The sequence below is a fragment of the Pyrus communis genome, chromosome 8 (genome assembly GCF_041283825.1).
Source record: "Pyrus communis isolate YQ-2024b chromosome 8, ASM4128382v1, whole genome shotgun sequence".
Lineage (NCBI taxonomy): Eukaryota > Viridiplantae > Streptophyta > Magnoliopsida > Rosales > Rosaceae > Pyrus > Pyrus communis.
The window spans coordinates 3777153-3792513 of NC_142572.1; the positions used below are offsets into that span (position 1 = coordinate 3777153).

The 15361-nt window shown below is 37.4% G+C and overlaps 2 protein-coding genes across 8 annotated transcripts; both read right to left on the bottom strand.

The window, feature by feature from the left end:
- Positions 1-2750: 2750 nt before the first annotated feature.
- On the bottom strand, positions 2751-4086 carry LOC137717716 (kinesin-like protein KIN-4C). The gene is made up of 3 exons (XM_088698787.1): positions 3949-4086; positions 3357-3806; positions 2751-3100 (listed from the first exon to the last, which is right to left on the bottom strand). Exons 1-3 carry the CDS (start codon positions 4039-4041, stop codon positions 2978-2980), a joined length of 666 nt encoding a protein of 221 aa, XP_088554913.1. The 5' UTR covers positions 4042-4086; the 3' UTR covers positions 2751-2977.
- Positions 4044-13644, bottom strand: LOC137717715 (kinesin-like protein KIN-4C). Of its 7 annotated transcripts, none has more exons than XM_088698783.1 (28): positions 13503-13644; positions 13169-13362; positions 12825-12971; positions 12576-12728; positions 12240-12490; positions 11786-11964; positions 11459-11583; positions 11015-11051; positions 10820-10911; positions 10613-10729; positions 10403-10516; positions 10245-10328; positions 9862-10069; positions 9029-9141; positions 8559-8657; positions 8369-8482; positions 8179-8295; positions 8019-8099; positions 7442-7513; positions 7289-7370; positions 7169-7200; positions 6725-6810; positions 6400-6471; positions 6071-6298; positions 5773-5905; positions 5559-5645; positions 4841-5407; positions 4044-4683 (listed from the first exon to the last, which is right to left on the bottom strand). In XM_088698783.1, the coding sequence occupies exons 2-28, from the start codon at positions 13277-13279 to the stop codon at positions 4357-4359; spliced, it is 3828 nt and encodes a 1275-aa protein (XP_088554909.1). In that variant the 5' UTR covers positions 13280-13362; positions 13503-13644; the 3' UTR covers positions 4044-4356. The 7 variants fall into 7 exon arrangements, with proteins under 7 accessions (XP_088554909.1, XP_068313267.2, XP_088554907.1 ...); XM_068457166.2 differs by having other exon boundaries at positions 7277-7370; positions 13503-13641; XM_088698781.1 differs by having other exon boundaries at positions 7277-7370; positions 9029-9138; positions 13503-13630.
- Between the last annotated feature and the right edge of the window lie 1717 nt (positions 13645-15361).

Consider the following 15361-nt stretch of genomic DNA (forward strand, 5'->3'; position numbering starts at 1 on the left):
TGTGTAACTTGTACTGTTTTTCTCATAGTGAAGAGCAATATCTCTCCGAGGACGTAGGCAGGTTTTTACCGAACCTCGTAAATTTCTCTGTGTCTTTATTTCTTGTATTTTAAACTATTCAACTGTGGGTTTGTATGTTGGTGAAGATAATCAGCCAAGGCACAACAATTGGTATCAGAGCTTTGTTGGAAGCTTTGGTTCATTGAAGGTTCAGATTTATTATTCACCATGATGACTACAAACATGTCGTTTTCAGTTGAGAAGTTTAATGGGAAGGGCAGTTTTACTCTCTGGCAGATGAGAGTAAAGGATGTCTTGACTCAACAAGGCTTGGTTAGAGCTTTGAAGGGAAAAGATGGGAAGCCTAAAGAAATGACAGATAACCAGTGGGAGGAGGATTTGAGAGAGACAGCAGGTTCAAATCAAGCTCCAAAGGCAAGGGAACACAATGCTATGACTGCAAAGAATTCGGGCATAAAAAGATAAATTGTCCTTTGAGAAAAAGAAAGGATGATCTTGGCCCAGGTAGCAGCAATTTTGTGGCGGAAGACTTCGAGTATGCCCTCTAGGTACTCGAAGCAACACATCTCCTAGTGATGTATAGTCTCAAGTGTTGCAGGGGTTTTGCAGCAGCTGGAGCTATGGGATTCACAGGTGATGAGATGGTCCTGAAGAATGAGAAGTGTGAGGAATGTTTGTCTGGCTCGACGGGTGTTGCTGGAAATGGGTGCACTGACAAGTTTCCAAGTTGCAGACAATGAAGAAGAGGAAAACCTGCTGGAGGAGACGAGGATGTGTCGAGATCCTGTATGAAGCTAAATGTTTTTTTTTGCTTGCAGTAGCTGCACATTCATTGGCAGTGATTGAATCGGAACAGGACCAACGAGGTTGATTCAGAGTGTGCATGCTGGTACGTAAGGCCAATGGACTTTGGTACAATTTGGCCAAGGTGGAGATTGTTGGATAGTGGCCAAATTAGGCTAGGAAACAAAACAATATTGATGAGGGAACATCATGATGAGGATTATGGTTCCTTGTTTTGTGGCTTAATTTGCTCCTTGTTTTGTGGCTTTTTTGTTCCTTATTTTGTGGCTTAATTTGCTCCTTGTTTTGTGGCTTTTTCAAAGCCATAATTATTTGGCTTTCGGGTGGAAGAAAGGAGGAGAAGAAAAGGGGTTGTTTTTTATTTAAATGCCTTGCCAAAGGAGAAGGAATGGATGAAGAAAAAAGCACCCAAAGAGATGGTGAGAGCATTTGGCTCTACCATGGGTACGGGTGAGAGAAATCAAGAGAGCTAGAGTGAAAGATCTCTTGTGAAAGGGATATGGGATTGGGTTATGTTGATTTAACTCATGTGTAACTTGTACTGTTTTTCTCATAGTGAAGAGCAATATCTCTCCGATGACGTAGGCAGGTTTTTGTCAAACCTCGTAAATTTCTCTGTTTCTTTATTTCTTGTATTTTAAACTATTCAACTGTGGGTTTTTATGTTGGTGAAGATAATCAGCCAAGGCACAACATATATAAGGTTTTTTGTTCGAAATAAAAAAGAAAAAAAATATATAGATAGCCATATAGGGCTTGACATAACCTACATATGGAAAGAATTCTAAAATAAATACAAATGTAAATTACATTCTTTTAGTTACAAAGAGAATTTCAGTTTAATTAATTCTACTCTAACATCCCACCACACCCTCGCAAACTTGACTAGCCTGATCGGACAAATTTGGAGCAGAGAACACCATTCCGTAGTTGATGAACAGTCTTGGTAAGCAGGTCAGTGGACTGGTCATTTGATATATAACAAACTAAATGATTACCAAGAGCAACGTTTTCACGAACTAAGTGATAATCAAGTTCAATATGACGTGAGCGAGCATGATGAACCGAATTAGAAGCGAGGTAAATAGCACTAAGATTGTCACAATGCAAAAAGACAAGAAAAGATAAGCGAACCCCAAGCTCGTGAAGTAGAAGCAAATCTAAGTGGTTGCGACACATGCATGAGAGAGAGTGCGGTGTTCCGATTCAGGACTCAAATGAAACACAATCGGCTGTTTTTTAGAGCACCAAGAGATGAGATTAGAGCCAAGATAAACAAGGTAACCAATAATGGAACGATGAGCATTTGGACAACCAGCCCAATCAGCACCAAAATATGTAGACAAATAGCGGAAGCAAGTTGAGGAATCAACGTAACACTAAAATCCAAAGTACCTTTGACATAACGGAAAATCCGTTTGGAGGCAATCTTATGAGCAGTGCAAGGTGAACTCTAGAAATGGGCAACAATATTGACTGCAAAGGAAATATCAGGGTGAGTGGTAGTGAAATACTAGAGGGAGCCAACTAACTCACGATATGGAGTGGAAGAAGCCAATATGGACCCATCAGAAGCGGTGAGAGAAATTCTGGTCGCCAAACGACCAGATCCTACCCTCGAACAGCCAGCTTCTCACTTTCGAACACTGCCATCTTTTTGGGGTTATAAATGGGGAAAAAATGGTCGTGGCGCGAATAAGGAATGAGTGCTGCTGCCACTACAAATGAGAAGGAAAGAGCTGCCGACCGCCCTGACCCTAATCCAAATAGGAATAGTCGAATAGGGAAGCAATAGGAAAGCAAAGTATTTCTACCGTCGTTACTTGTTTTTTTCGACGTGTTCGTGTAGATTGAAAGTAATTTTAATTTTACTCTATTAGTTGTTTGACACAAAAAAAAATTCTGGATTAGTTGGTCATGGTAACTAGATTTCAATTCGAAACCGAAATGGCATTCAAAGCGAAAGAAGAAAAGACTGAATGGTATTTCATCCAAATTAAAGACATCTATACCGTAAATCCGACTTTCTATCAATTATATCTGAGAGTTAAACACGGTGATTCTCTCTCTCAACCAATGCCTCACTACAGTGGCTCTACTTCTCCATCAATGTCTCGCTACAGCGGTTCTCTTTCATGACGAAAATTTTATCTTAACCTTCTGCTTGCATTGCATCCTCTGCTCCTTTTTTGCCTTCAGCATTTACATTAACAAGTCGAATTGCTGGCTTTCGTCCCTTTTTATTTGGGGCGGGTTTTGCAGCGTCTGCATTCACCTATGGGGTTTAAAATTTTCAGTCAGAGAGCAAGGAAAAGCGTAATGAAATGCTGCTCCAAGGGGGGGAACCCCAGCAAGCAATAGAGTATTTTTGAATGCCAAATGGCAGTTAGGAGTCAGAGGTACCGTAAAAACACAAATCTGAAACGCAAGGGTAAGAAAATTATTAGAGAGGAGAACAATGTACTCACTATAAAACATTTTAGTTCTTTAAGAAAAATAAAGCGGGATTCAAAAAGGATAATGAAGCATACCAGTAGGTTCCCAATATCAGATAATGGTTTCTTTCTTGGCCCAAGATTGTCATTCGGCTCTGCAGGCTTCTGAACTAAAGCATTCTGAAGTAGCATTGCACCTTGATAAGCCACTGAGCTATCCTTCTCCACTTCAGTTGTATCTGAACAGTTCAAAATGCCATCAACCGTCTCTGATTGTGACGACTCATTCAACTTAATTTGAACTGTCAATCCTCTATTGCTGCACTTAGAGGCAACACAGCCACATGATGCCCCACAGCTGCCACCCGTGGATCGACATCTGCATTTCATCGTCTTGCACAAGGAACTCTTACTGCATGAGCAGCACACTGTTGATGCAGTTTTAACTTTTACAACGTTTGAGTTTTCTGAGGCAGATGGGGTGATGTCCTCCACTAACTTGTAACTATTACTCCCAACAGAAATAGAAAGTTGGTTCATAGTTCCCTGACCATCAGATATCATAATTGAAGGTGTGAGAATCAAGGAAATCACATTTTGTATTTCTAATCGGGGAATGTAGTTGTTTTCGACGATCGAAAATTAGAAGGGTGTGTGAAAAATAAAAAAAGATGTGTGGATATCATACCCCATAAATAAATAAATAAAACGTGAGACCACTTGAAAAGTATCTCCCAATAATGGGTTCAGGTTGCCTTGTCCACAATCTGCAGAAGCACATAATTCAAGGAAAACCATGTCTAATCTCATTGATGTGGTAGATTAGATGTTCGCTAAATGGAACAGCGTATCTACAAAATGCCAGTGAAAACGGTCCCAAGTCCTGAGCACCATCGTCTAAGCAACAAAGCCAACAACGGCCTAATCACCTACATCTCTATCTTCATCAATCAAACACAAATCAAGGCTCCGGATCGATAAATCCTCATAGCCACAGTAATTTTGCAATCACTAGCAACCTCAAATCCTACGTGGCTATGACCACCTGCTTCACGCTGCTGGTATAAGATAATGCCAACGAGGGAGGCAGTGGAATTTACAGGTGGTTTTCCTTCTCATCTTTTGTTCTCTTCTGCCGGAGAGGACTTCTTGGTGCAGGAATTCCAGCTTCCTTGTTGGCATCCGATTGCTGTGGTTTATCGGCATTCCTGTCTCTAAATGGGTTGCCGCTGTTTGATGCAGCAGCTGATCGCATGGCCCTTGGTAGCTTCATAGGGATGCTTGCCTCTTGTCCTTTGTTATCTGGCCTTCGAGGTGCTTCAGCAACTTCTGGCTGCGAGGGAGGCGGAGCATTTGTAACAAGTTGAATGGTGGATTTTCGCCACTTCTTTCTCTGGTTAGGTTTTGGTGCGTTCGATTTGACCTTCAGTTGATAAAACCATCAAAACGTAAGCCAAAGTAACTGTAAGACCTGTGAAATAATTAAATTCTAAAGCATCAACCAAGAACAAATTGACTGCACAGATGATAAGGGACGAGTGAAAAGCAATTCGATTCTATCAGGCAAGACTAAAGTATACCAACGTATTTCCAATTTCGGAAAGAGCCTTCCTTCTTAGTTCACCATCATCAGTTGTCTCACTAGAGTTATCAGCTAATGCATTCTGAAGCAACCTTGCACCATGAGTAACAAGAAGCTGATTCTTCTCTGCTTCATCTGTCCCGATCTCATCTCTAATCCCTTCAGACACCTCCGCTTGTGCAGATTCTTGCGCCACAAGTGAAGCTGATTCTCTATTTGAACACTTTGTAGCAGCACAGCCACATGATAACCCACAAGTGCCTGCGGAAGATCGGCATTCACATTTGCTAGTTTTGCATGATGAGCTTTTGCTGCAGGAGCAGCATACGCCCGATTCACTTTTCTTCAGAGACACGATCCCATCACCTGAAGCATCTAATTTGAAGCCTCCAAAATTCTTAACTTCTGACTCATTATATCCTCCCCCACTTGAACTTCCACTTTTGGATTTTCTCTTTTTAGATGGTCGTTTTCTTGACATTACCCAGTCGCCATCCTCCTCTGCATCGGATTTTTCTGAATCAGACGTATCCATATCTTCCCAGATAAATGACGCCCGGTTTTCCTAGAAAAACAAAACACGTCATATAAAGATTAACAATTATGTCAGTTGTAATCAGGAAATGGCAACAAGTATTTTAGAACAAAAACAATAAAGAAAACGTAGTATTAAGCAGCATGAGGAACTTGCAAAAGATAATGTCACCCGCACGTACCAACTTGCGCAAATCATACTTGTGTCCACCATTGTTTAGGTCCGCATCCTTAGAACAGTTCATGGCAAATTTCTTCAATGCCTGATTCTGCTAGGAATCGGAAACAATTCAGAAAATTAAAAGAAAAATGGAAGGAATTAGTCAAATAACTACAGGAAGATAGAATAATCATGGTGTCCCACTGGCAACCACATAAGCTAATCTAAGACTTTACCTGATGAACAAGTTCAGCCCTCTGCATCTCTGATTTTCTAAGCAAACTACTCAGGCTTACAACTTTTTCCTTCAAATCTCTTATTTCCAAATCCCTCTCTCTGTATGCAACTTCTTTATCTCGTAACAAACACCTTGAAAATCGAGAAAACATTTATTTTCAGTGGCATTCCAAAGTAAATACTCAAGGTAAAAACAATTACGCTGACAAGCACACTGAAGTTTTTTCTCTCAGACAAAATTATTAGGAGGAATATTTCTATTCTGGTAAAATCTTTGACCTAAATATAATGTATTACCTGGAGGAAGAAGCTAAATTGAACAAATGATTCATCAAATTTTTTGCATCAGCAAGAGACCTAACATGGTTCCAGCGTCCCCTCCCAGTAAAACCCCGCTCGCGCTCTTCTGCTTCTGACAATTGTGATGCCATAGAAACCAGGGTGCTAGATGAAGTAGCAAGCATGTTTTCAAGTGCATAAATCCTTGAATTTCTCGCACCAGGAGACATTGATTCGGGGTAATCACTACAATAGGCACCATTCAAAAGAGAGAGATGTATGTCAAGTTAGCACCAAATAAAAAAGTCAATTTGTTCAAATAGAATATTCATCTACAAAACACTCACCTGAAATTAGTTCGTTTTAACATTTCTGCTTCTTCTTTTAGCTTTGCGACCTCCTTGGCCATCCTAGCCCGCCTGAAATACCAAGAGTTAATTAAACTGATTCTGCAAAATTGTGACTGAGATAGAATCTCTTACTCTAACAAACAGATATAACAGAATTTAAGGATAAAAACAGCCAGCATTCAATATGATTCTTGGCACAACTGAATACAACATTTCAACATAATATTACGGATGGCATCCTTTTCAAAGTAGTCAACTCTAAGAATCTCATAGACCATTTAAGTAAATATATAAAGTAGTCTACTAGAATGGAAAGACTTACTCTTCCATTTGACGCTCATACTCAGATCGTACTTCATGCACCCGAACTGTGACTTCAAGCTCATGTTCAATTGCCTGCATCAAAGCCTGTATGCAGAAATATTACATACAGGATAAACACAAACCGGTACGTAAACAAATCAATCAAGAAGTTACTTGCCGTGAATTGGACTGAAAAGCCAATTCTAACCCTATCTCAAGGCTTGCAGTTTCCACATTGTAAGAACACATATCTTAGGAAAAAATTCAAAGCAAGATGCTGAAGGTTCATTATCAAGCGATGTGATGCTTCATCTAATATGGCATAGATTATGTGATGCTATTATTTTGTGTACAGCTACAGATCTACAACATTAATCCATCTTCGTATCATCAAAACAAAAAAAATCCTTCTGATCAATGACTCATTTATTCCTCATTAGATACTTTAGAGAGTGACAAGTACCTGAACTCCAGGACCATGTCCACTGCCAGCTCCTGCATAGAGTAGTAACAAATTGTTAATACCATATAATGACAAGAAAATAGAAACAAATGAGGTATATCGCATGACCAGAAATTTCACGTGAAGAAGTCTTTCGCGATTCTAAAAGCTCTTTTAGCCTTTTTGTGGCCATAGAAGCTTCTTCTGTCTTCCGTTGCAAAACCTGACATAACGTGGAGAAAAATGTGAATATCTTTGAATAGATGAAGTACAACCTAGCAATTTATTTCTTACCATTTTTTGCCTCTGATTCAAAGCTAACAGTTTATGCATTTCATACTCATTCCTCCTCCCCTCTTTCTTAAGCTGATAATTGACAAAAATAAAAAGGAAGATTTCATTAACTCTCAAATTTCAAAAATAGATAATGTAGATAAAAGAGAAGGCATTGCAGTCATGCGGTAAACTACACTATGCATAGCATCATATAATTGTAACTTGTTAACACAAAAGAACAAATGTTTTATTCGGGGGGTAGCTGTGGGGGCGGAAAAGGTAGATTTCTGCCAACCCAACAGATATAAAAAGAATAAATAACAATTCAAAAGTTAGAATTAACTTTAAAATGATTTTCCAAAATGATGTAAAATTCATTTTCTAGATCATTGTTGCTAATTGCTGTTGACAATCTAACAGTAATAAAATGTGTTTGTATATCATGATTTGTAAACAGTATGCTAGGGAGCACCATCACTGATCCACTTGCACATTCCAAGATCATTTACATGATAAGCATATGACCAGTGGATGTGGCTATACTCCATCATAAATCAGTAATTAAAGATGCATGCAGTTCAAAATTTTCAGATACCTGAAGAACTTCCTTTTCTCGTGATGCTTTCCATAGTCTGAACTGCTCAGACTCTTGTTTAATCTTGTGTTGCAGTTGAACCTAAGAAAAAAAAGATTGCACTTAATAATGAGGACAAAACGTGACTAATATCTTTTTGCATTATTCTTTCATATCGCACCTTCTGAGTCTTTATTCTCTGTATCTCATCCTGAAGCCGCTTTGCAGCCTCATCACTTTTTTGTTTTTGTCTCAAGAGTTGAGCTTGAGCATCTTGCTTCTTTTTGAGCTCAGAAACCTGCAAAGAAAAATTCAGCCCAGTTGCCCAACATATGCAGTTTCCATCAAAAGGTTAGGGCATTTGCACTCACCTGCCCTTCAAGGACATTCAACTTGTGTAGATAATCTTCCTTCAACTTTTGAGCACCATCATCAGAAGTAGATGATATGTTGGAAAGATTGTGTTTCAACGCCTCAATCTCTTTCTGCAGAACCAGAAGAGGCAGATTTATAAGCCAGACCTTTGCATCACAGCACAAGTATTGCAGGAAGAAAACAAACCTGCAATGTTTTCTTTTCAAGTTCTAACTCCTGAACTTTCTTCTCATAATGTAGTTTAAGAACCGAGGTATCAGAAGTAGTAAACCGCTTCATCTCAGCCTTGAACAAGTCAGAGGAACCAATTTAGAATAAAATAAAAACAAATGATAAAACCCCACACCAACAGCAAAAACAAACACGCATACTTAGACAATAGCAGGATGTAAAGAAAAACTCTTGAAAGTTAAACGGACATCTTTGAGAAAAAAGAGTTGCCAATAGTTAAGCATGCCATTCAAAATAATATTTAGTGAAAGGTTTCTTCTAATTTATGGATCCCCAAAACTCCATTTCAAAGAAGTAATCCAATGAGGAAAGGTGGGAGCTCAACAAGAAATCGCTTTAACAAATCCAATGATTTGAAGTTGTCCAATTGAAACTGCGCAACCAAGATAATTCAACCACTTTAATCAAAACTTAAGAAACCTTACCTCCTTCTGTTCAAGAGCTTTGTCCAATTCTTTGAGCTCCCTATCAAATTTTTCTTGAAGAGAAGAAAATTCTTGCTCCTTTTGCTCCTTTTCATGATCTTCAATCTCATCTACTAGTAAATCATACGGAAGCATAAAGATTTTATTAGGATAATAACAATGGTAAAGGTATAGAGAACACTAAAACAACCTCTAACCTACCAGCTGCTAAAACATAATAAAAGGCCAAACGTAATAAAAATATAACAATACAACCCAGCTATATAACATAAGAGTTAAAAGAAGCTTACAATAGGCATGAATTCGAAACAAAGGTATATCAAGTAAATCGAAGCACACAGTCATGCCATGTAAGAAACTCTATCCCACAAGCCCTTTGCTTCCTCCCCCATAGAATCCTCAATAATCCTCTTATTTTATAAAGAGTAAGTCTCATATTTACATGGACAATACAAGTTGTAATTACAGGAAACATGCCCAAAATTATTTATCAATCCAACCAACTACCAATCCACAGCTTGAAATACACGCCAGCAAAAAACACAGATTTGTTCTTTCTGCACTTAGAACAAAAAATACATACAAATAAAAATGAAAAACTGACAAATAGTTCTTCATTATAGTGTACAACCAAATCAAACGAGTATAGAAGCAAATAATCAAAAATAAAACAAGTACTCATGAAAGCAGTTTGGTGTTAAATAAAAAAAGGAAACAGTACACATGAAAGAAGCTTGGTGTTAGATGAAAAAATAATGTACAACCAAATCAAACAAGTACAGAAGCAAATAATCAAAACCAAAAAGACATAAGACAAAGAATTTCTTTTCTACCTGAAATATCCCCAGCTTTAGTATCATAATCAGATGAATAGTCATTGATAGAGGGGAATAAAATATTCTTAGAGCGAAAGCCGTCATCATCTGACTCAGCACAGTCAACAAATCTCTTGTGTTTTGAGTTGTTTGAGTTTTTCAAGCACAATAACTCCCCTTCTAACTGCTGAATTTTTGACACGTAACCTTTTAGCAAGTCATAATCCTGCAAAGAGTTTGAAAGCCATGTCCGAGTTCAGATTCTTGATTATCAGAGAGAGAGAAAATTGTGCAACATGAAAAAGAAAATGAATGTCCCATACAAAAAAAAAAAAAAAAAAATGCATACTACCAAATAATAAAATATAAACAAATAAAAAAAAAAATCACTATACACCAACCTGAACTGAATTCGAGTCAATCTCATCCCAAGATTTACCACTTCGTGCTGATTCAATCATCATGGCCAGTTTATCTTTTTCAACCTAAAATATTGAATATTAGTGAAAGCCCACACGAGATTGATCAATGGCATGAGTTTATAATTATTTACAGAAACCTGAGCATCAAGAGCACGTTGCTTTAGATGTTCGCATGAAACTCGACGTTCTTGAAGCTCGTGCCGCAACTCCGCGTTGCTTGCTTCGAGTAATGATACTTTGTGCTTCAGGATCTAAAAAAGTTGAACGTCAATGAAAAGTCTGAAAGCAATAAACACATAACCTTGCTGATAAAGAGCGGTTGTTATTACCACTTGTCATTGATATACCTGAAGTTCCTCATACGGTGCACTGGCATCGCCACGATAAAATAAAAGTTCAGTCTGTAACTGTTCAATCTGGCTTCTCATTGTTTGCAACTGAGCTGCCATGGGATCACGATTGACCTATATAATCAATAACAAACGAAAAGATCAGTAGAAGAAAAAAAAAAACCAAACCTCAACAAAAAATCATTATATTTCACCAAAACTTACAACTGCCTTATTGTGGATGTTGCGAGCACGGTTAGCATATTTCAAAGTATTTAACGTCTCTTCAGCATTTGTGTCAGCTGGACTAACACAAGCTAGGAAAAGAGACAATGAATTTTGGAAAAATAAGTATTGGATCATTAGAAATGCACATAAAGAGCCAATGAAGCTTTACTCTAACAAACAAAATCACCATACCAATCATCACAGTCTTACTGTTTCCTCCGAGCGAATCCTATAAATTCACATTGCCAAGATTAGTCAAAAACAGTACCAAGGCATCTTTCATTTTATTTATTTACAGTGAGTGAAGGACTTCGGTTTGGAAAATAACCAATTATATTTTTTTGAAGTCAAGTTAAATTTTATTATTATCTACCTTAACACTTCAAGACATCGGGAGTCAAATGCTAAGTAAATTATGATCTACATACGTTCCGCCTAAGACAAACCAAAACCTCAGTTTAAGTTGTCTAAGGAAACTAAAATTCTGCACATTCTTCATTGCGTTGCTACTTTTTTCTCCTTATCTAAAGTAACCACAATGATAAATGCATCTGAACACGGCCTGAAAATATGTCTATAACTTACAAGCTGTCATAACATGTATCACAAGAATTCAAAAGAAATTGATTTGCATGCCTGTAATAAACGTGTTAATTTGCTATCACGATACGGAACATGGCCGCCTTCTTTCCGCTTCTTTTCGTCTCCCAAGGCACTTATCACATTACCAAGAGCAAGTAAACCCTTGTTAATATGAATGCCTAATACAAGATAAAATAAATGAATAATTAGTAGCCAATTCAAACCAAACAGAAAAAAAAAAAAAAAAAACAATCGAAGGATAACTTATCTCATTTATTGAAGAACAGTGAAGTAAGGCTACTGCAGTTAAATTAATAAATAAAGATTTTATTTTCATACAACCCTATAAGAAAGATTCAATATAAAGTACATCGTAATTACCTTCTTTCAACCTCATTCCGTCAGCACCTGTCCGTTTTGCCCGCTCAGACCCTGCTAAATCCACTAAATGGAGCTTGGCGCATAGGATATCATCACCAATATCGTCATTATTTGCTCCATTCACAGAGTGAGAAATCCTCTTTTGCTCCATTGTTATTGTAAATATTGCATGTGAACGGCTGCAATGTGAGGAGAGGAAAACATAAAGGATAATACGTTAGTTCAATTGTGACTGTTCATAAGAAAAAAATAGATTTAAAGAAAACAATATGATGCACATAATAAATGTTGGTACTACAAAATCTAATCATAACTTAAACAGATATAGAGTTCAACACACCCTGAAAAGAAAATTCCGTTACTCAGAAAACAAATTACACATATTACTATAATTCTAACTAATTATCTACTTTTATACTATAAAACCATCTAATAGAGAGCGCAGGCATTGCACCTTGACTGGCTATTCATATTGGTGCTTCCAGTAGCACGAGATAATGATCCACGAGTGAGATATGACTCCATCTCTTCTTTTGTTCTAACCTCTGCCTCAGTGACACCAGCAAGAGTTATCCCTCCATTCACTGTTTCTCTAATTTGGATGGGCACTCTTGCCGGCGCAGGCTTTGCAGGTGCTGCCCCTTCATTTTTGGGCAGCGATGATGAATTTGGGTCAAGCAAATCAAACACTTCCTCCTTAAATATCTGCCGTAATACACATTCAATATCAACATTTAACATAATAATTTAAAGAGAAATGCTATTAATGAACTAATGGAAATCTTCATACCTCAATAAATGATACCCTGATCAAAAACTCCGTGTTATCTTTCGTTGTCTCAACTTTCTTAAATATATTTTCCATCACTTTGGGTATTATTCCACCATTACTTCCTTCTCCAGTACAGTTAGTCCCCATTGTATATGTCTTCCCAGAACCCGTCTGCAATATTAAATGAATTCAATTTTGTTACTTAGTATTAGCCCAAACATAAAGTTAAAAGAAACCCAACAACAAGAGTTTTCATAAACATTATACCTGTCCATAAGCAAGTACAGTCGCATTGTATCCATGGAAAAGGGCATCAACGAGCGGAGCAACACAATCGTCATACACCGCATTAGAAGGAAGTCCGGTGCTACCATACACATAATCGTATGTGAATGAATGTGTCCCAATTTGCACCTGCTCACATATTCCAATCATAAATCATTAGTTACCAACACATTCATATTTTGATTATCACAAAAAAATTGAACGTGCATTACACATTATGAATTCAAAAATCAAATAAAATTAACAAAGCAGCTGAATCTGGCACATCTGACATTCGAAAAACCAGGAACCAAAAGTTTAACCTAAAAACTTGAGAAAAAAATTACTTGGGGTTCACCGGGAACGACGGAAATGCAATCTGTGCAGCCTACCAGAAGCTCTGAGGTAATCAAGGGCCTTACATTGACAGCCACTCGAACACATTCCGAACTATCCATCTCGACCTAATGCGAAAAACGCTCTATCCCAAATCTAAAAATCCTAAATCCTCCGCCACGCCTCCAGATTGAAAAACGAATCCCTAATCAGAATCAAACACCACCGCATCAAAAATCACCAAACAAACTTCAACGGAACATTAAAAACCCGAAACGAATCGGGATTGATAGCAATCGAAAAGAGGAGGAGGAGATGAAAAACGGATCTGGGAGGGAGCTGCACCTGAAGGAGGCGGACGAAAAATGGGATTTGCTTCCTTCCTTCCAATTTCGTTCGTTTGGTTTTGAAATGTGCGTTTGCGTTGTGCGGTGGGAGCACAGAGAGAGAGAGAGAGGGGAATTTTTGAAAGCGGGCGTTTGGGGTTGAATTAAAGCGGAATTTAGAGAAGGCGGACAAGTCCGGATTCAAATTTTACGGTGCCACGTGAACTGCGCGTGATTGGGCGAACGGTACTCTAATAATTAGCGGGGTTTAATTTTGGAAATGGCAGGGATTCGGGACAGGCTGGCCCACTGAAATGGTTGGTGGCGATTCGGGGGAGGGTGTGTATGTGGGGGTTTGAGTTGGGCCAAGGGCAAGAGTGGTGTTATAAGGTATCGTTTGATTCATAGACGGAACAGAACAAAATGGGATAGGACGGGACAGAACAGAACAGAATAAGACGGAACGAAACGGAGTGGAGATTCCGTGTTATGTTTGGTACATGCAGAACGAAACAAGACGGTTGTTCCGTTCTGCGTTTGGTAAGCGTACGACGAAACAAAATGGTTGTTCCGTTCTGCGTTTGATAAGCGTGAAACAAAATCAAAATATTAAATGACTAACTTATCCATGTTCTGTCTATTGTTTGGTCAAATTTTTTATATGGAGATTAATTATTAATTTCGGATTAATTAATAGTTAATTTAAATTTAAATTTCAGATTAAATCCAACAGTAGTATTTTGGTTGAATTTGAAATTGAATTTGAATCTACCAAGTGTCTGTTGTGAAAAGGCATCTGATTGCCTATATATCTGAAACCTACTACTGCATTATTTTAACTGCAACATTCATATAAATTTTCTGGGACAAACACTAGGAATTCGCCAAAATCAAAGTTAACTTTGATGATAGATGGTTGAACTTTGCTCATGCATTGCTCTCAATTCTGTTTTATTTTTGTTAGTTACTCTAGAAAATTGTTATTAGCACTCCAAAAATCTCATTCTACACTCCAAATTTTATATATTTGAAAAGAAAAATACACTTGTAAAGAGTGTAGAACGAGATTTTTGAAGTGTCAATAACACTTCCCTTACTGTATTGTAATTTGTATAATTTCATTGTTGTTTGATTTTAATTTTTAATAAAATAATATTCACTGATTGTTGTTTTACCAACAATAACAAATATGCTGCGATTCATGACCACCAACACATGGTGAAAATGATAATTGACCAAGAATTAGTTGCATATATAGATATGAAATTTTTCTAAATTACAAATGTAACTACTATTTTACTCTTTATATTTTTTTCAATCTAATTCTTTTCTAACAAAATTAACATTTGTTGGTATTTTTTTTTTTAACGAACGATATTATCTACACTAATGAGCTAGGGAGTAAGGTAAGCCACATAATGAGTTATCATATTTGTTGGGGTCTTAATTATAGCACATGTGTGATTGTGTAAATCATTAGTATAGGTATTTAGGATTCTAATATAATCTAAAAGATCTTATTCCTTTTATATTTGTATTAGTTCCAAGGTAAGCAAGCCTATTATGTTTGCTATATATAAATGCACAGGCGATGGGAAACATCATCACATAAATTACTCAACTTTCCATTTTCTCTCTGGCATCGTACCTTCTCTCTCCCTTCAGTAAAATAGGCCACAAAACATTATCAAGCACACTTCTGATGTTGCGCTAAGGAATTGAAGGTTATTCTGCTACAAACTCGTTCACAAGATTCATCATTGGAATCCAAGTAACTTCAAAAAATATGGTCTACATGTTGATATTCTTTCAGCATTGATTGCACGAAACATTCAGCATTGAGCTTAAACTCTAATTTACGTTTATAGAATTATATAG

What these genes read in the sequence shown, in the direction of transcription:
- LOC137717716 (XM_088698787.1), bottom strand. Translation starts at nt 4,041, where the DNA reads ATGTGCTTCTGCAGATTGTGGACAAGGCAACCTGAACCCATTATTGGG. An exon ending in TTTATTTATTTATTTATGGG is followed by an intron (nt 3,807 to 3,948) that starts GTATGATATCCA and finishes TCTGATGGTCAG; the next exon opens with GGAACTATGAACCAACTTTC. An exon ending in CTGATATTGGGAACCTACTG is followed by an intron (nt 3,101 to 3,356) that starts GTATGCTTCATT and finishes TAAACCCCATAG; the next exon opens with GTGAATGCAGACGCTGCAAA.
- LOC137717715 (XM_068457166.2), bottom strand. Translation starts at nt 13,279, where the DNA reads ATGGATAGTTCGGAATGTGTTCGAGTGGCTGTCAATGTAAGGCCCTTG. An exon ending in CACCGTATGAGGAACTTCAG is followed by an intron (nt 10,517 to 10,612) that starts GTATATCAATGA and finishes CAACTTTTTTAG; the next exon opens with ATCCTGAAGCACAAAGTATC. An exon ending in AACGTGCTCTTGATGCTCAG is followed by an intron (nt 10,329 to 10,402) that starts GTTTCTGTAAAT and finishes TCAATATTTTAG; the next exon opens with GTTGAAAAAGATAAACTGGC.